The sequence below is a fragment of the Dermacentor variabilis genome, chromosome 11 (genome assembly GCF_050947875.1).
Source record: "Dermacentor variabilis isolate Ectoservices chromosome 11, ASM5094787v1, whole genome shotgun sequence".
Taxonomy (NCBI): domain Eukaryota; kingdom Metazoa; phylum Arthropoda; class Arachnida; order Ixodida; family Ixodidae; genus Dermacentor; species Dermacentor variabilis.
In genome coordinates this window covers 60,921,013-60,942,465 of record NC_134578.1, presented here as the reverse complement: position 1 = coordinate 60,942,465, position 21,453 = coordinate 60,921,013, and the positions used below count along the sequence as shown (strand labels likewise).

Here is a 21,453-nt window from a genome sequence, read left to right as displayed (position 1 = left end):
GAGGTTCCTGTGAAGAAAAACCTGGGGCAAGTTGGTGCGGTCCGTGCTGCAGCTGTACAAAGCACTGTTTCTGGACCTTTTACGGTACAGCTTGCATGTTTTGGATAACACATGTAAAACAAACATACGTACTCCCAAACGTTCGCAAGGCCAGGCTCTATGGACATGTCTTGAGCTAACACGATGCGCCTCGACTCATGCAACAGTCATGATTGCTAGAGAAGACTTAGTTCCAACATATGAAACGGTTGACAACCTTAGAGTACACCTTCGATATCTTTGTCGCGTACCCAGTCCCTATATTGCTGCTTTGCCAGCACAGAGACCTCAAGCCACATTTTCCAAACTTGTTGGATCAAGTGGGTACAGGAGCGCCATCACAGCTTCGCCGTGGAGACGCCACGCCTTTATATCGACTGTGGTTGGGCGTTGCCTTTACCAAAGCGTATGCGTTCCGCATAGGGATGACCGACACCGCATCCCGTGACCACTGCGGCCATGAAGAATCGATTGGCCATGTTTTGTGCACCTGCCCGCAGTACAGTCCACAGAGGGAATGCTTTCGCCACGTACTTGACCAACCACTATCGAAAAAAAGAATTTTACACCATCGAGACGACCTACCGTCAGAGAAGAAGGCTGTGCAAGCACTATTGTGCTTTTTGCGATCTACCGGCCTTTGTGAACGTCTTTAACTGGAACACCTCATGTGTGTGTGTGCGTCCGGGTGTGCGTGTTTTTTAACGTTTTCCTCTCTGTCCTCTTTCTAGCCCCTATCTCTCATCCTCGGTGTAGGGTAGCAAACAGGAGACTGATATCTGGTTAACCTTCCTGCCTTTCCTCATTATCTCTCTCTCTCTTCCAAACTTGTTGCGACACATCAAGGATACCTTCCGTCGGGATTTACACCAGCAGCAACACCACTGTTACCCTTGTGGTTCCTACGGCAACCACAAGTGCGCCTCACGAGTCCGGGAATTACGAAGAAGACCCGTCATTCAACAGTGGTCTACGTCCGTTCACACTGTCATTACTGAACGAGGTATATGAACAAAGAACGCACATTTACACCGACGAATCCGTCTCAGCCACCAACTCCACAGGTCTGTTATCATCCCGACCTTACAAGTTAACCATTACTTTCAATGTATCCCATATAACGACCTCTACGGCAACAGAACTTGCTGTTCTACGTGCCGCTGTTAATTACATCGCACAAGCCAAACCTCGAAAATGGGTCGTTTTTTGTGACTCCAAGGCAGCACTTCAGAATCTGCAGTCAGCCTTACGACGCAAGAAACATGTACAACTATTGTTTGAGACCAGAAAGGTTCTCCACCAAGCACTCATAAACCGACATGACATCATCTTTCAATGGATTACGGGGCACTGTGGCATCGTCGGAAATGACATTGCTGATGATGCCGCCTGGTCAGCCCATAAAGAAGCCCTGACACTTCCGATACCCTTATCAAGGACAGATGCTCCGAGGGGTCTTAGTTTACTTGCTCAAACCAAGACTGAAACTCTGTAGAACACCCATATTTTCTCCAACTGCCGTCTCCACCGGCTGGATACTACATTGAGGCTGCAGATTCCATCGAACTTCTCCCGCCGTGATGCAACTTTACTGCGCCGCCTCTAGTTAGGGGTGGGTTTTAGGAAAGCCTACTCATTCCTTATCTTTATGATAGAACGCGACGTTCTTCGGAGGTTGTTAAACCGATTAGATAACGCACTGTTTTCAGAGACTAAGATTCTCGGGCCACGGCCCCACGCGTTGCAGGTTTACAAAGCGACGCGGGCACTGCTACGTTTCATGAAAGCGACTGGCCTCAGTGACCAATTATAGGCGTGAAGTTATGGAAATCCGTACGTATTCACACCGATGGTAACTTCTTCCCTCCCTCTCCTTTCCTTTCTTCCCTTAAACCCCTTCCCCTGTGTAGGGTAGCAAACCGCACGTGCGTCTAGTTGACCTCCCTACTTTTTCATCCTATTCCTCCTCTTCCTCCATGGTTGCTTCGTTTACCTGGTTTGTATCAAAATTATGGCACAGTATGACAAGAGGGTATGGCGAACGTAAATGAAAGGTGATGGCATGAATGTCATCCCATGCGTGTCATGTAGGCTATCAAACAGCGGCCTACGTCTTGGTATGTACCAAAAGTGGTATAGTATGACAAGAGTTTATGACGAACATAAACGATCGGTCAAGACGTGAATATGATGACGTTTGTCATGTAGGTACCCTAGGTCTTGGTGCTCTTATGGTCATTCGTTGGCGTGTACGAAAATCGGCATAGTATGACAAGAGTGTATGATGATCATAAGCGATAAGTCTTGGCATGAATTTCATGATATGCGTGTCGTGTAGGTTATGAAGCAGCTGCCTACACCTTGGTGCTCTCGTGGTCGTTTTGTTAATTTCGTATGTACTAAAATTGGCATAGTATGACAAGAGTGTATGAAGAACATAAATAATAGGTCATGACATGAATGTAAGGACATGTGTATCATGTAGGTCATGAAATAGCCGCCTACGTCTTGGTGCTCTCATGGTTGTTTTATTGATAGGTATCACAATTGGCATAGTATGACAAGAGTATGATGAACATAAATGAGAGGTCATGAAATGAATGTCATGACATGCGTGTCATGCAGGTCATGAAAAAGCCGCCTACGTCTTGTTGCTCTCATGGTTATTTCTTTAACTTGGTAGGCTCTCCGCACACTGCTTCGCATGTCGTCAATTCCCACAGGGCGTGAGATCTGCCGGCTTTTTGTCTCTCTCTCTCTCCTCTCTCTCTCTGGCAACGCTTTGCGAACATCGGTTCTTTCGAAAAATTAATGATGACCTTGTCTTACATGCATACTTGCTAAGGATTATGTGTCGTGGAGCCACTGTGTTTCACGCTTTGCGGGCTTCTAGACGATTTCATTGGACATGCGAGCGTAATTGATAAATATCGGTTCCTCAAGATGAAACGCCGTTCAGCTTTTGCAAAGGACGCTACGAAGGTACCACGCAATTGTTTCAGTGTAATCACGTGAGTGCTTACCAGTGCAACGCCGGAGACAAAACTGTCCAGGATGCCTGAAAGGGGGACCTGCGTTTCTGCGCTCTGACGCACTGTCACGACGCACTTACGGCGCACGAGGCCGCCATACCACAGAAGAGCATAAGGACACCAATATTAGGTAAATGCCGAAAGGAGCACCAGCTACGTACTAAACGTGTGAGCTGAAGTTCCATATGTGTAGTAGCTCGCGCAAGGCTACACGTACGAAAGCAGTGTACGAATACACGGCACGAATGTATACACTGGCAAATATGTGTGTTTATCTGACGTCATGTGCCACAACTTTTTTATTACAATTTTTTTCCGCTAACATGAAAAGTGATTTGCAACGTCTGGCTACTATCTGTGGACAGGAAGGCAACAATTTAGGTTTGAAATTTAGTGTTATAAAATCAGGTGTTATGGTATTCAATAAAAACAGTGAGCAGACAGTGGAGATACAGGGCCAAGAAATACCTCGGGTAACATAATATAAATACCTTGGTATATGGATAAACGAAGGCAATGGATATATGGAAACACAGGAAAAAACCATAACAGTAAAGGGGAAGAGAAGTGCAGCCATAATGAAGCACAGAGCGCTATGGGGATACAATAGGTACGAGTTCCTCCGAGGTATGTGGAAAGGTGTAATGGTTCCAGGACTTACTTTTGGAAATGCGGTTGTTTGCTATAAATCATGGGTACAATCAGGGCTCGACGGGAACCAAAGATCAGTGGGTGGCCTTGCATTGGGCGCTAACGGGAAGACTACAAATGAAGCTGTGCAGGGTGATATGGGCTGGACTAGTTTTGAAGTGAGGGAAGCTTGCAGTAAAATTGAGTATGAAGAACGGCTGAGGAATATGCAAGAAAGTAAATGGGCTGGGAGAGTGTTCAGGTATCTGTACAGGAAAAACATCGATTCACAGTGGAGGAAAAGAACTAGGAAGCTTACCAGCAAGTATGCGGACAGCAACAAAGAACGTCGAGCGGAAAGTCAGAGAGGCTGAATTAATCTCATGGGTGGCGGCAATGGAAAAGAAACTTGCCATGAGTAACTACTTAAGAGGAAAAAACGAAATCAGGAAAGAAACCATTTATGACAACTCAAAGGGAAGCTCATTACTTTTCGAAGCGAGATCGGGATGCCTTAGAACACGCACCTATAAAGCGAGATATAAGAAGGAAGAAGAAGCATGTGCTTGCTGAGGTAAAGCTCGGGAAACTACGGAGCATGTTTTATTAGAATGTGAAGACGTCTATCCAGCGGTCGATTTAGTCACCACTGGCCTCCTTGAAGCCCTTAGGTTCAGAGGGAGCAGTGGTAAAGCAAATATGTCCGCAATAGACATTAGTAAGAGGCGACTGGAGGATTGGTGGAAGAAAAGTACGGAAACGACAAAAGACGGAGGCGTACAAAAGCACAGTTCGCAATAGGGGATCAGAAAATTTGGGCGTGGTAGTTCATAGTGTTTTTTTTTCTTTTTTCATTGTTTAACCTAGGTAGGATATTAGGCAGTATAGTAGCAAGAGCTTGGTGGCACAACCCACCGCCCCGTTCCAAAGGGGACGCTCATAATATCCATCCATTCATCCATCCATCCGAAGCGCGAGGGAGGAGCCTGGCTGCAGTAAACGGCTCGCATACGACGCTTCAGCGTTAGCAATGCGGTGTGTCCCTACATTGCTTGAATACTAGCCGCATTAGCATCGACGGACATCGCAAGATGCGTTCTGCCAGAATATTTTACTGGCTTGTGTATTTGTGCTTACGTCAGATCAAGACTACTTGAAATAGAAAATTGTTAACGCGGAAGTTGCACAAATGGTGCTTGGGTGTGAAGAGCATAACCCCGTAAATGTCAATTAAATAAGTGAACACTCCGTAACGCTGCCTGCATAATCGGTCACGTACCGTTTTCGATGAAGGAGAGAGCTTTGTCGTACACTTTATCGCGCTTGATTTCGTAGACCATGTGCGGAATGAGTCCGCCCTCCGAGCGTTCCATTGTTGGTACCGGTTCGATCCTGTGATTTGGTCCCACTATACCTGCCTGAAATGAACAACGCGAGTTGATCAACAAGTTAGCCTCACATGGGCGCTACGAAATTAGGAGCATTCATCTCTCGGGCACAAATACGGATTTTCAGTCAGCTTCGATCTTTGCCTTTTCCTTCACTTGTCTAAAAAAATATTTTTCAAGTCACTGTAGGCGGTGATACTTCGGTAGTTTAACCTTCTATTGCAATTATTTCAAGGCCAGGTCTCGCGCCCTTTCTTAGACTGTCGAAAGTGCTGATATGCATCTGATTAGGAATCATAGACAGAAAACAGTAAACTTCCAAAAATGTTTACAAGTTGCATGTGGCAGATAGCATTATCCTAGTTCATGAGCTGATCTACTCGAAAAGGCGGACATTACTTGCAGAAGAAATTGAAATGGGCAATCAACCAATTAACACAAATGCACTAATTAAGCTTTGAACTAATTACTTCATGGCCCATATTGTAATTTACAAGTTTTAGCCGTGGTGTTCGCAAGGTCGATCTCGTTAGAACGAATGTTCAGGATAACACGAGTTTCTAGATATCAATTCCCAAAGTTTGCGTAGAAATGCATTGACGTTCCAGTTACTTTCTCAACAAAACGTCGTTTTATGCATTGGAGCACAAAAGCAGCCGGAACGGCAATGCATTTGTTCGCAAAGTTCGGAATATATATCTCGGCACTGGTGTTATCCTGAGAATTCTTTCCAAGTGGATCCGCCTTGTGAACTCCACGGCTAGAATGTGTAAATTGCTATATGGAGCATAATGTAGTTAAAAACGTAATTAGTTAATTTTTGTTGATTAGTCCATTTGGACTTCGATTTCTTGCGCAACTAACGTCGGCCTCTTCGAGTACACCAGGCTCGTGGACTAGAAGACAGACAGACAGACAATGAACTTTATTTGATCCTCAGGAGCTTCAGCGGAGGCCCCTATCGGGGACCCGCGGAAGCCGCTGGCCGCGTCCAAGTCGGGGCAGGAATGCCGTGATGTTGCGCCCTTTCTCGGGCCCTCTGGATTGCCTCTAGTTGTGTCTGGAGCGATGGACTCCGGAGTGCCTCTTCCCAGTCGGCTTCGCTGGAGAAAGGGCCGTTAGATAACGCGGGGCATTGCCAGAGCATGTGCGCTAAGGAACAATAGATCGCATTACAGTCCGGACAGCTCGAATCGACGTCTGTGTAGATACGGCTGAGAAAGCCCAGCGAAGGGAATGAGCCCGTCTGGAGCATTCTAAGTAAAACTGACTGAGACCTGTCTAACTTCGGGTAAGGAAGAGGATAGGCCCTTCTGCTAAGCCGATAGTGAGATGTTATCTCGTGAAAAGTAAGGAGCGGATCGTTCTGCTTGATTTCATCCTGTCCCCATAAGGCCTCCATGCCGCCGCGGCGCGTTAGACCTCGCGCACGGTCATGGGCAAGCTCGTTGAGATTAGGTATGTTCTGATGAACTTCCGCAAGTGTGCCATCTGCCACAGGCAACGTTCAAATATTTTTCAACACGTTCGCTGAAACGCTCCGTATATGATGAGCACAAACTTTTTCTGAGAAATCAGAATAGAGAATAATTTCATTTTATTTACGCCCCTAATGAAAAGCCGAAGGATACGGCTATGTAATGTAAAGAAAGCAAATTCTGAGGTTTTACGTGGTGAAAGCATCACATGATTATGATGCACCCGGTTGAATTTTCAACGCCTAGGGCTCTTTAACGTGCATCTGAATATAAGTAGACGAATGTTTTTCCATTTCGACCCCATCGTATTCCGCGATTGGATTAGACCAACGAGCTCGACTTTAGCAGCTCCATGCCATAGCCACTAATTAAGCATCGACTGGGAAAAAGATTTAAGACGTCTTACAGGCCAAAGATTATTATGTAAATAGTTAAACAAAACTGTTATTGGCGCCTCAGGTACGACCGCAGTAAGATACCCTTTGCCAGTTACTCCGCAATCTTTTACGCGAAGAAGATGCAATCATGAACGGAATATGTCACTTCATTTTCTTTTTTCTGAAAGCACTACACTTCACGTAAATCTGAGAACATGGCGCCGGATGCAGCACATATGTGTTATTTGTTTAAAGCGGCAAGCAGCAATCTTAGTTTGTTTGGTTTGTTTTCTTTCATCTGCGCTTCGGCAAGACCTAGTGTTACGCAAGAACACATGTGAGAGAGACATATACTGCTTGAAAAGCAAGCAAAATATTTCTTCTCCAAGGGAACTACAATAACATACCAAAATGAAAGCTGACACCGCGGCCGAATTGCACAAGCAATCACCGGGTGGCATAAATGAAAAGAAAATAAGGTAATTATTCTTCAGACATAAATACACGTAATATGTAATTAGGAACGTCATTTGTGCGGTTAGATTGTGAATACCAGCACGCGAAGTAGTACGAACGACCCGGACGAGCAGTATCGCCAGCAGTTTCCAATAACGCGACCTTTATGCGGCCCAATCCACTTCCATCGCTGCGCCGCCACAGTATTTTCGGTCGCCGGGCGCCTCCTTCCTTGGGGCAGTCCCGTTTGCTCGTCCCATTCAACCTTACTGATGCGAAAGCGTCGCATGGCCCATTGAATGAAAAAGGCGGCGTCCGTCGTCTGTAGCAGCGAAACAGCCCCTACAATCGTACTGCGATTGGCTGCGACGTCACGAGCGCGTCTCTAAGGTGCAGAGCGGGTGAAAGGACACACCTGCTTCACGATAGCGCGCCAGGTGTTGCGTGAGGGGAGAGGGCATCACCGCGACGCAACGTCACCCTCGCAGTCGCTCTCGGAGGCCGGAGCGTGGTCCGCACCTCTTTCTCTCCCTCACCCCGCGACTGGGCTGCCCGACTGGGCTCGGGTAGCACGTACGGCTATGGCACATTACTCGAAGAGCAAAACTCGAGGGACTGCTCAGCGGCGTTCGATTGGACAGTAATGCTTTCGCATCCACAACTCACAAGAAGTGCTTAGGTGTTTTCGTAATTTTTTCGAGCAGGCTCTAGTTCCACCTGCGGCGAGACCGAGGCAATTGAGCATCGAGAGAAGGAGATTCTTGAATATGGGAAGGAAAGGTTGGGGTAAAGTGCAGCGCAGTAACTGTCTCTCAGCAGAGGACACCTCAACCGCGCTGCACAGGGGGTAGGGAATGAAAGTAGGGGGAGAGAAAGAGCACCACAAACAGCAGCACGCCGCGGAAATGTGATGGAGCTAAAGGCGGTCGGCGAGGCCGACAGCCTCGGCGAATGTAATTGAGCATCGACTTTGCCCGGCCCTGCTTTCTTTAGGAGAGCGTTTTTCTCTACGCATCCTATAGACAAGCGGGCCTTCCTGCGGCTTAGGCATCGCGGCTGCCGCTTCCCGGCCGGCACCACAGCTCGGCGTTCGGACGCCTCCCCACGTCCCTGGAGGACACGAGGCTGTTGTGAACTTGTATATGCGCCGCCTGGCTAACGCCAATTGACATGGGCTCCGCGACCTCCTCGATCTTCTCTCTCACCCTTCCTCGTTATGTCTCCCTCCACTACCCGAGGCGCTGAGCCGTGCTCCCTGAAGTGCTGTATAAGATAGCGCTGCGTTGCTAGTGTAGTGCGTTTGCGTAGAGTCATTTGTGCGTGAAGCCTTGTCTCTGGCTGGGAGCTGCGCTTCCTCCAGAGGGAAGGCCTGCAGCGTCTGGACATTTCAGCTGTTATCGCAAGGATGGTGGCGGGGGGGGGGGGGGGGGGGTGCGCAGTGCTGCAATACTTTACAGACGCGATCTCCAGCGCGTGATGTAAAGGCTGCGATTGTCTGTGTGGAGTGGGCTAACCTGGTGCGGGGGCCCTTAAGGGTAGTTCTGCAATGGTTCATGTGCGGCGGCGGCGCAGGCCGGCATGCGGCGTAGTGTGTCAAACATCAGCCCGCAATGCAGCCTGCGTCGGAGTCTGAGATCCCCCTATTGAGAAATGTATCTTAAGTTGAATCCCATGGTTCTCTCGATGTAAATGACGGACGCCTGCAGGGGAACGCGCCGAAGGAAACGCAACGAGAGTCTTGGCCACATTAACGCCTAGCGTCATTTAGATGAAGCCCATGCTTGGGCTTCAAGTTGAGATACATTTCTGAATATGGGGATAAGACCATCGGCAAAAAAAAAAAACTCGCAGCCAGATTCTGGCGTAAGTGATCACTGATTAATAAGCTATCAATAAAAGTACAGCCAGTAACGGAGCCCCACCATGCAGGAAGTAAGAACGCGCAAACAGACACCGGCGTTGGTAGAGCCAGTACAGTGTACATAAACATGCGTACAGTATAACGGAGAATACAGAATTATACTGAGCTCGGATATAGTGAAGCATTTCAAAGAGCTCGGGTATAGCGAAATAAGTGCACCGGTTATAATGAAGTATTTACCATCTACCGAGCCAATTTCGAGCCGTGGCAAAACAAACCTGTAAGACTTTTGAAGGGTGCATTATTTAACATACACATCTACAAACACCTGCGTAGTGTTTTTTTTTTAAGGACTGCACCCAAACACATTGCGTTACTGATTTTTCCTTAGGTTTTCAGTAAGCACATCATAATTATAAGGTGATGGCAAATACAACAGGATAACGCTGCCAAGCGAGGTGTTTGCGCCAATCAAGACTGCGAAATGGCCTCTTGACTAAACCTAATATTAAATTTGCAGGGATGTTCCAACTGGTTCCCACCGCAAACCTCCGACCACTCAGATGCTCCCTGCAGCAATTTTACTGCAAGTAAATCAGTTTTCACCACCACCAATTTGTTATCGCATGTCGAGCTAACGGCTTTGACGAAATATTAAATATTCAGGGGCCAGAAAATCCGAAATCACCTTTACAGCAGCGTTTCCTTAAAATGTAGATACAGCATAGCACTCAGGAAATGCTATTGTCGTTATCTATGACATCGCTAAATTAATCTTAGTGGGAGTGAAGTCCTTAGATGTGCAAAAAACGCAGAGCGTGTAATCTTAATGACGTTTGTACCGTGACAGAGCGACAAGCGCTTTAAACAGGAACTCACCACTTCCGTATTTTTTCCGTTCATGTTCACTGAAACTGTCGCCAAGTTATCTCGATCCTGGTAAAGGTCTCTGTTGATTTCGTGTCCGTCATACTGAAAAAAGAAACATGAAAACCACTTTTCCAACACACTGATACTTCCCTCTAAAATGGGCGTTCTTCTGACAATTTAATAAAAGTCAGATTCCGAGAAGCGTCAAGCGTTCTGCCCAATGGATCCTCTGAATCACAGTGGCGGAGAGAGAGAAAATAAGAGGTGAAAAGCAGACAGCTCAACCAGAGTAACTGTCTGATTAAATACAAATGTACTGTAATAAATGTAATAAAATACAAATGTACCAACATATGAGGGCCGTCTGTCCGAACGAGCAATAGGCAGGCAACTGACAAAGACTAGTCCTTCATACAGCCCCAGTGCTCTTAAATGCAGGGATACTCGGACTGACTACGGACTGACTGAAAAAAATGCCTGTGCACTCTAGTTCGTCGAGCTTCTTTAAGCATGAAATGCTTTCAGCTCCCTTTGTCGGCGACTTTCAAGTGACCTTGAGCCAACAGCCAGAGCCTTTAACCAGGCACTCAGACGAGAACATCCCTGCATCGTCGCAAGAAAAAAACGAGATCATCGGAGCAACCAGTCAAAACTTAAGAAAATGCGGTCTCGGACCCCCAACCCTTTGTACAGGACCACTTTACATACGCTAATTACAGCAAAACAACTTAAAAAGATATTCCTTCCGAGTTCCTCCTAATGTTTGTTCGCAATATCACTCAAGGTGAAACTTCTTGTACGCTGAAGCTTTATTTGTCATTTCCTATAGCGACGTTCAAAAGGCAGATGCAGTGCACCATACACTTTATTGTCGTCTTTCGGCGCTGAGACAGGGTTGCCTGTGCTCTTTTCAACGCCAGCGGTCCGTAAGTTCCGCGGCACAGGTTTTGCGCCGCCTCCTTCGAGAGATGGCGCCACGCTGCATGACCAGGCCGGCAGCGTCGGGCGCGCTGCGGATGATTGTGAGATGGTTGTGATTCGTTGTGAGATGGTTGTGAGTAATCGTCGTAATTACTCCAACCAATTTGCTTTGCCGGTAGCCAATTCATGTTTACATCTACTCTCGATTACGGGAGAGCCAGCATTTTCTTTTACAGCGAAGTTGTATATAACTAAAATCCCGGGATTTTTTCATCTCCGTCAATAGACAATTCAATCAATCACAGCGGAAGGCTCGCGCCGCGTGCGCTGCTGGGTTGCTTGCCGCACCACCAGATGGCACTCGCCCCCGCGCATTCATAGCGGCGGTGCCGCCGGCCGTGCGGAGGCGCAAAACAAAGAACCAGAAAGCTCGCGTTCGCACAAAGCGCTATGACCAAGCGCTACCGTTGCATAGGCTACAGTTGCCAGGGTGCTGCAACTGTAGCATACCAAGCAGAAAGTGACGTAACTAAACTTTCATATGTAAAAGAAGAACCCGCCTAGCAACTGATTTCAACAGTTTATAGCAAATGACGCCACGTCACTCTCACTCTCGGAAGCCTGTATTATCCGGGCGTTCGATGTCCGCGCAACCTCTCGCCAGCGTTCTAACTGCGCCTCGGTAAGGCCAAATCAAAACGGGCCAAGTGTCTCAATGCGCTCGCTTGCAGGCGAGGAGTTGATAACTCGAAAGACCGCTCAGTGACATTCAATTGGACATAAATGCTTTCGCATTCGCAACTCATAATTGCTTAGGTGTCCTCGGATTTATTTTTTGACAAATATAACATGATAATGCTAGTTAATAAACAAGATGTGATGAAACGTGATCCAAAATTCTTTATTGCATTTTGGAGCCAGATCGGAACATCTGTTATTGCAAACGCCTGTCCAATATTTTCCTCAGAAGTATTTCTATGAAACGATTTGGTTCCATCAGTGAACATGGTACATTTATATCATGGTAAGATTTACTCAATCAACAGGGTGCTTAAAATTCTTAATTTATGTGGAACGGTTGGTTGAGCTGTTAAGACAATAAAAAATACCGTGAATCTATAAGCACACAGATTTATTTTGGAATATAATGTTACGACGTTGGGGTCTTGAATCCCACAGTTTGGCATCCAACGTTACGACGTGGTCGGTGACCGAGGGTGACTGGCAATGGGCTGCGGGTGTTGAGAGGCCAGGCAGTGACGAGGCGCAGCCTTAATAATTTTTTCGAATGGTGAGAATCAGATGTGACAGTTATGAAACAGTGGGGTCATTTAGTGCTAACCCTTCGAGGCCCCCAAATTGTCCCTATTTCCCTAGACAGGAAAATGACAATGCTCTCGGCAGGCTTTTTCTGTTGTACCTTTGACGTTCGGGGCCTGCCCCACCGAAAGCGACGAAAATTCAAAAGGCAGCCACAATATCTTCAGTGGTTTCCGAATGCCGTGGTTGCGCATTACATTCGATTGCTGCAGGTGGGGCCCAGTGTTTCCTTCTTAAAACGCTAGTACGGCGGCACCAATAAGAAAGTTAACTATAAATCTGGGGGCACTCGCCCTCGCTTGCGAGAGCGAGCTGAGAAAGATGGCTTGAGGCGGCAGTGCCTTCTAGAACTCGCAAGGAAGGAATGCGGGGATGCTGCGTGCCGTCTTCTCGTATAAAAAAGTGCAATAATATAATGTAGCAGTCTGAAAATAGAGACGTTATTTATTATTTAAACGATAATTATAAATTCTTTTGTATTATAAAACTGAAAAGGTGCAATAAATACAAATCGCTTGTCAATGTATCTGGTTTGCGGTGTACGCAGCTTCTTCTTTATTACCTAATACCGCATGTTGTGGACTTCTAGACATGTGCACAAACATACTTTAGCAATCTGCGTCCCCCCCATGACTAAGTAGGGCAAATTTATTTAGTTGAAAGTTATTACTTCAGTAAACCTTTTGTTCGCAGATGTTTGACCAAAGGCTCGAGCTTTTTTTGTTGTTGTAGGTGGTGCAACTTTTACAACTTCAATAAACTTGATTCAAACAAACTTACTGCACCATGCTTATTTTCATTTCTTCAGTGACATTGCGGCGAGATCGCGTTCTGCTCAGTGTAATAAGTTTCGAGAACTTGTGTAAAAGAGTTATATATTACGTTTCCATTAATCATTAAGGCAACATTCAAGGAACTACTTCACCGACGTTGTGGCCGTGCGGCATCTTAGAACACATTAAATATCGAGTTCATTTACACCATTTCTTACTGTGTTTGTGCAAATCAATGTTTAAGCAACCGGGGATCGGAAAATTGCTGTGTTAAAGGCTGATTGCTTGTTCAGGTTCCAAGACTCATTGTGAAGGCTCCACTAGGTATTAAATAACTCGGAAGCCAAAATCTTTACCTGATGTCATGAGTGACATGGCTCACTGCCACCTACGAGATTTGAGTGATTGTTTCCTCTTCTACATTTGCCGTGCTGGACACTAGGCAGCTGAGAATCCTGTGAGCGGCTGTGTGAACTACGGGGCGTTATCGCAGCGACGTCGCTGTCGCCATGGATGCCGTCGAGGCGTATGTTCTTCATTGTTATCCACCAACCACTTCGATTATTCTCGCATACTCTATTGTGGGCATGTCCCACGTCTGAAACCGATCATCGTTGTTGCAATGTGTTCCTCCTTTGTGCCGCCGACGCTGCGTTCGGGAGAATGACAATGACGAATTTCACTTCAAAGTAAGGCCATCTTGTCAAGAACAATTTCTATGGGATGCTCATGATGTTATCCTCGTTCAATATATTATTACTTGTTCGTTCTACGATGCTATATATATAGCGATGTTGCTCGATAGCGCGTTTCCCGAAAAATGTATTTCCTTGATCGCAGGGTTCCTGCAGGCCTATCATGAATCCTACATTTGCAGAGACTTGTAGGCTAATTAGCACGAACATGTCGCATGAGGGATCTTGGGGATTTTTGAAAGGTAAAAGAAGGGAATTAAGAATGCTGTTACACGAGTATCCTTCTTTATGGTTCCTTGAAGGTAGTCTCAGAAAAACGTAGCATCCTTGCAGTCTGTGAAGCAGTGTTCCATAGTCACTTCACGTAAGCAGCACAAGTGGCAGCATAAGGCTTGATCGAGGCGTTAGGTTTCAAGGACAGTGAGGAAAAGAAAATACAAATGGCTTTGGAGATTAGTAAAAATTGGAGGACGCTTAAGCTTCGCCTTCAAGAGTGGAACGCGACAGCGTTCCCGTCGACCCGCCAAGGGGTATTGGGCTACGGCGCAGCGACAACGCGCCCCGCATCGGACGCGGTGAGCGTCAAGCAACGCAGCGTTCGGCGCGACAGAGAAATGCGCGCCTCAGCAAGCGACGCACGCCTGAGCCTTCTAAGGTAACACCGCGTTCACTAGAGGCGCTTTTGTACCGCTTTGAAGCATCGAACTCGTGGCTCAGTGGTAACGTCTCCGTCTCACACTCCGGAGACCCTGGTTCGATTCCCACCCAGCCCATCTTGGAAGTTGCTTTTTATTTATGAAGTGCCTGCCGTTATTTATCGCTCACGGCCAACGCCGCGGACGCCGACGCCGACACCGACGCCGACGCCGACGACACCGGCTTTTCTGCGACACGAGCTCCTTAACGCTATCGCGTTAATATTGCTGGCGCTAAAGAAGGGACGACACGCAATAAAGCGAACTGCGTACAGCGGATAATGCAGCGTAGAGCACAAATGTATTTGAAGCTTTAAATGCGCCAGAAAGCTTTAAAGAATAAAATTGGCGTCATGTGCAACCGCAACGTATCAAAGGGGATGCTGGTATCATCGTTATCATTGGTTGCACAATATTTGCGCACCGCCCACACCTGATCACGTGTTCGCAGCCGAGGACGGGGCCACGGACGCACAGACACGAATGCATGCACGTTACTGTTACTGGGGCGCGCGTGCTAAATGCAGAACATGGTCGGTCGTTGAATGCTTCCGAGTACTCACCACCTCCGTTACCGAAGCACTGTTTTCTTCTCGAAGAACACGAAGTCGTGGAGCTGCTACTGACGCCCTTTCGAGGTACAGCGTGAGGTCGTCGTGTACTTGCAAGACGAGCCTGCCATCTGAAGAGCGCCCTTGCAGAAGGCGTGGGTAGACCAGCAGCGGCTCCTTCAAACCTGCTAAGTAACGACACGTTATTTGATACCGACTTTCCCCCCTCGGCTGACTGTTAAACAATAAGAAGAAAAGAGCAAACGGGGTCAGCCTATATTCTAGTTGACACTAGGAGGACACAATGGGCCTCTGCAGACACCCAAACGCGTATGGTGGATGACCGGTGGTCTCTTAGAGTTACAGAATAGGTGCCAAGAGACAGGAAGCGCAGTCGAGGATTGGAGAAAATTAAGTGGTGGGATCGCATTAGCGAACCTGCAGTGCTGCATGAAAAATATAAAGTTATCTGGTGTAAAACAGGGCTAATTGGAGATGGCCGAGAAAAGTCTTCGTTCTGCTGTGGACATAAATAAGCTGGTGAAGATGACTTCGTGAACACCGTTTGCCTCTTGGAGCATATTGGGCTCCTGGTGTTATTCAGTAATGCAACGTCAAGCACTTGATTTTCTCTTCGGGAACCTTGAATGAATGAGCTCCCTTTCAAGACTGTAGTTGTTCTTCGGATATAATCTACACTACATAGAAAGCCAGCAATGAAAACAAGATGACGAGTTGGACTGAGATATCCACCACTGAAGTTGCCAAGAGTAAGATCAAGATATTGAGATTTCTCGCTACTTTATTTCAATCTTTCTTTTCTTCTTTTCATTTTTCCGTTATCGTTCCTCTGAGGCCTTTCTCTTCTTTTCCTTCTTTGTTGCAAAGTAGTTTATAGGCGAATACTTCTACGCCGCCTTTTAAACAAAGAGCTGTATCTCGTTCAAATTTCTCGCCATACAGTTTGCTTATGCTAAACGAACGCATAACTCTCCAAATGTACACTAAAACATGGCAACTTTTATAAACTTGAACATTCTTAGATTTTTACAGGCAAGAGCCTGTCTTTATGTTCACAGTAGTTGTGCAGGCTCCGATGTCGTTTTTCTGCTTTTTCCTAAGTGTGGATGTAGCATCAATTTTAAGGCAGCTCTGACTCAATGTAGCAAAACCAGGCCTCCAGCATACACTCATATAAATCCGACTTTCATTAGATTATACTCCTAATTCATTTGGAATCTTTGGCTTGATAAACTGAACGACTTCATAGAAGAAGTTGAATACACGGTGGCGATCGCCCATCGCATCATGCTATACGCTTGCATTGTCGCAGAGTGTATGTTCAGAATTACAGGCATCAACTTGCGTCATACGAACTGCGCGGAAAACAAGTTCGCTTATCGTTTTTTCCGCATCGCCTACTGTTGTGGCTTATCTGCACCGGACTCAAACCGACATTAATTGGCCACTCCACATTTGAGCAAGCTGACCCCGTTCACAAGAGAATGTCTAGATATCTCTCTCAAAACAATAAATGTTCCAAAGTTTTCCTTTGTGCTTCTTTCAGAAATCAATAGCATCCCTTAACACGAAGCTTTGTCACACTAATCCAGTATTTTCTTTTCAAAAGTACTGATAACCTGATAGGAACCGGAACTAATACGTAAGGTTATAGATACGTTGGACCAATTCGGTTTCTTTTTCTGTTCGTTTGTATTGCCCTCGTTCCTTTATATTCGCATTCCTATCTTTTCTGCTTTCTATCGTCGTACATGGTTTATTTTTCTGTTATGTAATCCCATTAACAACTAACCTTCTAATTCAGCTATGCATGTAGTGTTTGCACTACCATTCTGAAACTGTTCTGTTTGCTCCTAATCTCCTGACCCTATCTAAATTGTTATTCTATTATCGAAATAAATAAATTTACGGAACATAGATACATCGACAAGGAATACGAAACATACCTTTAGCAGTTGCACAAAGCAAAACAAGCGCCATTATGTGGTGCATACTGGCAAAAGAAAAACGACGTCTGCGCCCACCTTATTGTCGAATTGTTTACTACGGTATCTTCAACAAAACGCTACTAATATCAACCAATATACACCAAAATGTCGAAGCCTCCGTCTCTCCCCACTCTCTTAAGGAAGCGTTCTAAATGTCGTGATATTTCATACGACGCATATTCCAGTTTTCAGTGGCCCAAAGCCAGTGGTTGTTTCCACGAACACTGATGGCATTTCTTTGACGTATTTTGCTTCCACTATAATCAATCATGAACTAGGAAAGAACAGTGCCAACTAAGACAATCACGAGCGGGCAAACTACACAGTTGGAGCTGTTCTTTTCTAGTTAACGTATGCACCGTCCAACCCAAATGAATGCTGTTCGGAATAATCAATCATGCTGTTCCTGTGGTGCTGGAATCAATGAGGCGCCATATTAGTGGCATTATCCGCAAAAAAAATAATAATCTGGTTTTGACAGCCTAAGGAGGGAATGACCTTACGCGATAATTTCTCGTTGCTGCGCGTATGGTCCGCTGAGCTTCAAGAAGCATTTTGGTACGTCGATTATTTGCGTTCAAAATATCCCGTCGGACGCGGTTGGATACAAAAGTGCAGTCTGTTTGTTATTTAATAGTTGTTGGCAATGTCTTTATTATGTTCTGCTCTTTTGAACACCTTAAGGTGTAAAGAGACATCCCTTAAAACATGCACATGTATATTTCCTTATGCCAAGAAAACTTAGTACAGCACTCCAGTGCGACATTCAAAGTGCAGCTAAAAGACATGTTTTTGCCGCAAGTTAAAACACACGCAAAAAAGGAAGACACCTAAAGATTACGGTTCTTGGCAGAAGTCAAAATCAAGCAGCACGTGAGCTAATGGAAGCTTACTATATAAAAAAGAAAGGTCCAAATTGCCTTAGCGATACGTCTATCATGCTCTACAAATCGGAAACGAGATTGTTTGACCGCTGGGTAACGTAGATTTCGGTACAGCCTGTGCGTGCGTGTATGTGTATATATATTCATGGGTCACAGCCCAAATTACATCAGTTGCAAGTGCCGCCCGTGTTGTCTTTATATGTCTTCGTTTTTTGCGTGTTTTAACTTGCGGCAAAAAACACGTCTTTGGCAAGCACCAACTAGGCCAACAAGCCGTTCTGTTGCAATTTATTCAAAGTGCAGCTTTATGCGTTTTCATGTGCAAGTGGGGCCACGGATATGAACATTTTAAGGTTGATAAAAATTGGCAGGATTATAATTATTGTCCAGAAAAAAAAATCCTACATTTCAACACCTTTGGCACCTTTATAGGTTAACTGATGAGACTTTTTTTTTGTAGCGTAGAAACATTTGTAGAAATAGTGCAGCTGCAGAAAACACGTCTGTGTTTCCTGCAGCTACACTATTTAGAGTGTAGAGCGCGTTTTGTTGCTTTCTGCCGAAATGTTCAAAAAGCACCGCCAATACCGCCCACCAAAAGTGATCATTCAGAAACTATAGGCAGGGCATAGGTGTGCCTGTGGTCAGTGCGTTAGTTTTCAAAACATGTTGTTCAATCTCAGCAAGTCGTAGAGCACTAAAAACCGACAAGGCAAATTGACTTATTACGGACCAATGTCCTCCAAAGAAAGCCAACTAGTAACCCATATTGGCAAATCCGTACTAAAGTCGGTCCAATAGTTCCCGCCTTGTTGAACGGCAGTGCCAATATTGTTTACTGACTGTGTAATGTGGGCCAACGTTGGATCTCTATCAGAATGTCACAGCCAATATTCGCGCCTCGCTGTTAACCTTAGGCCATCATTGGGCCAGGAATCAGAATGGCACTGCCAAAATTAGAACCACGCTGTTAATCTTAGGCCGTCATTGGGCCAAGAACAGCCAATACGTTTCCAACGTTGGCCCGACCTAACGTGTCGCCTGGGCAGTGTCCGCCCTGGAAACGTCCCTACCACCACCATTTTATGGCCATTCACCCTTTCCACAATTGCTTCTGAGCACTCAGCCAGGTTTCATTCACCGGCAATAATCACCCTTTCGCTCTCTCCTACCTCTCCCTGCTGCCCTTTGTCATTTCCCCCGTGATTCGGGCTCGACAAGGGGCGCTGTACCATGTGCCCCTGCTTTTTTCCGCGTGGCGGCCTCAAGATAGGTGCCGCTCTTTCCAGCTAACCCTTCACCATGTTGCACGCATTCCATGTACTTTGCTAGCACTCCCTCTCCTGTCACGTTGGGGGACTGCGTTCTATTGTCACGCACATTCTCGTTCACAATGGCGGCCCTGTTCTGCTTTTCCTCGGCTACTTCGTCTTTTTTCAACTACCTTTAATGCATCAATCTCCCTGTTTAGCTCATTTTTGAACTGTTCCACCTGTTTGACAAGCTCTTCCTGGAAGGCCCCCATTTTCTGCAGCCTAGTATAGACATCACAGTGTGTGCCGGTTGACTCGATTCCCTCTCCATTCTCATCCGTCCGCTCATCTGCCTTGAGGGAACCCCCGCGCACTGCCTGCTTTCCCGGCTTTCTTGTCATGTATTACACGGCTTTTTTTGATGCAAATACTATAATAATATATTTATGCAGAGCACGTGCCTTTTAGCGCAAACTGATACGCACAGGATCCATATCCTCAAAATGTCGCAAAGCAACTCTCACCACTGTTTCAAAAGCAATCAATGCTGTGGAGACCCAAGATATCATACGCTTTCGCACGTGCTCAACCACGCGGCCACGCTCTCACTTTCCTACCAAAACACGCACAGTAAAACCACTAATAGCTATTAGTCTCAACTATTAGTCAACTATTAGTAGTCTAATAGTAGGCAACTCAACTATTAGTAGTCTCGACTATTACTAATAGCTATTAGTCTCTCTAATAACTCAACGTCCCATCCGGCTGCACGTGTTGAAGCACGTGGCGCGAAAGGGCGCTCTAACCATCCTGCGAAACCAAATGTACACGAAGCACACCCGCGCACACGAAATACGAGATAAAGAAAGGAAAAAAGAAAGCCACCCAATTACAATTTAAAGACCAAAAAATAGGGAAACCAAAAACAGAAGCAAGCTCAAAGCATGCACAAGAACTTTTGATTTCGTCGCCACCACGGAGCCCAGGAAAGCACGTCCATTCGCCACAAAATCTCAAGCCACCGCTATTCGTCGAGCGCTATCACGTGGCGCAAAATGACGTCACATGTTCAACCTCGCTACCGCGAAGCCAACTTTACGGGCGCGGCGCCGACTCGTTTCCGTCAGTGCCATCAGCGGACCGCCGAGCGTGCGTTGCAGCGATCGGCTCCGGGTTGTAAGTACATTATTCGACGATATTAAGTTAATGAATTTGGTGAAGCGGTACGAAATACATTATTTTGACACTTATATTCCAGTATGATGGGGTGCAGCGCACCAAACGGCACAAACCGCACGGAAGGTGGCAAAGCTTTTTACGCGGTGTCGGGCGGACGGACGAGAACGGCCGGCTCCGAAAGGGACCAGGTTATGCGAGGTGCCTTCGCCTTGTTTACAAAGGTGAGTTCGGCTTGTTGACACTAAAGCAGCATTTATCTCGAGTAACACTCCTGTACACTCTGAAATGCGTACGCCTGGTATGAGAGGATGTTCATTTGTGCAATTTGGTGTATATGTGCAGCGCGACACAGGCGCGGGACAAGTAATGAACGACACGTCTGCGTCGCGCTGCACATACACGCCAAGAATGTTACCTTACCAACTTGCCCAGTTCGCTGTGTTGCTTATACAATTGTAATGACTATGCGGCTCTAGAACAGTGTGTTCAAAACAGAGTAGATACTAGCAGATACACTTTGCCCGCTATACCCTGGTTTTTCCCTACTTCATTTTTTTTATTTTTTGTTGGCGCTCTGATTTTTCATGTAAGGTCGATTGATGTATTGGTGTTCATTGTTTTGCAGTAAGCGAAAACATCGTGCGCTCCCGCCGATGGGACAGCTGTGATAGATTCAGCATTTATCACCCGCAATATGTTTCTTGTTGGATCAGCCTTAGTCGACGTGAGGAATGTAAAATTCTTTTTGTACGTTTAGTAAGTGCTGTGTTATAGTAAATTAACATGAGTAGTACGAAGAGATAAAGAAAAATGTGTTGTCATATTACAGTCTGCATTGTGTGAATAATTAATTTGCAAGTTTGCCATCTTATGTGATTACTGCAATAAAAATACCCTGTTGCTACTCTTAATGACTTGTTGCCTTTCCAGTGGCTTTGAATTCTGCCTCCAAAGGCTCCAAGAACCAGCACTCATCCCCTGCTGCCACCAGCCATTGCTCATCGATTCCTTCGTACGAAATAAATTTGATCTAGAAACTCGT

At 46.0% G+C, this 21,453-nt stretch overlaps 1 protein-coding gene and 1 long non-coding RNA gene across 4 annotated transcripts in view; one reads left to right on the top strand and one right to left on the bottom strand.

Annotated features, from left to right (window-relative positions):
* The window catches only part of LOC142564801 (venom metalloproteinase antarease-like TserMP_B), a 32,876-nt gene extending 15,664 nt beyond the window's left edge, over positions 1-17,212 (bottom strand). Inside the window, exons 1-4 of one of the 3 annotated variants that reach the window (XM_075675964.1) lie at positions 17,054-17,212; positions 15,099-15,274; positions 10,141-10,233; positions 4,981-5,119 (exon numbers count right to left, since the gene is read on the bottom strand). In XM_075675964.1, coding sequence (XP_075532079.1) covers positions 4,981-5,119; positions 10,141-10,233; positions 15,099-15,274; positions 17,054-17,099 — 454 coding nt within the window. In that variant the 5' untranslated portion in view covers positions 17,100-17,212. The remainder of the gene's footprint in view (positions 1-4,980; positions 5,120-10,140; positions 10,234-15,098; positions 15,275-17,053) is intronic. The other 2 variants (XM_075675965.1, XM_075675966.1) reach the window with 2 other exon arrangements.
* Positions 17,213-20,214: 3,002 nt separating this feature from the next.
* LOC142564132 (uncharacterized) lies at positions 20,215-21,453 on the top strand. Its single transcript, XR_012824500.1, has 2 exons — positions 20,215-20,632; positions 21,342-21,453. It is a non-coding gene; the product is annotated as an uncharacterized LOC142564132 (long non-coding RNA).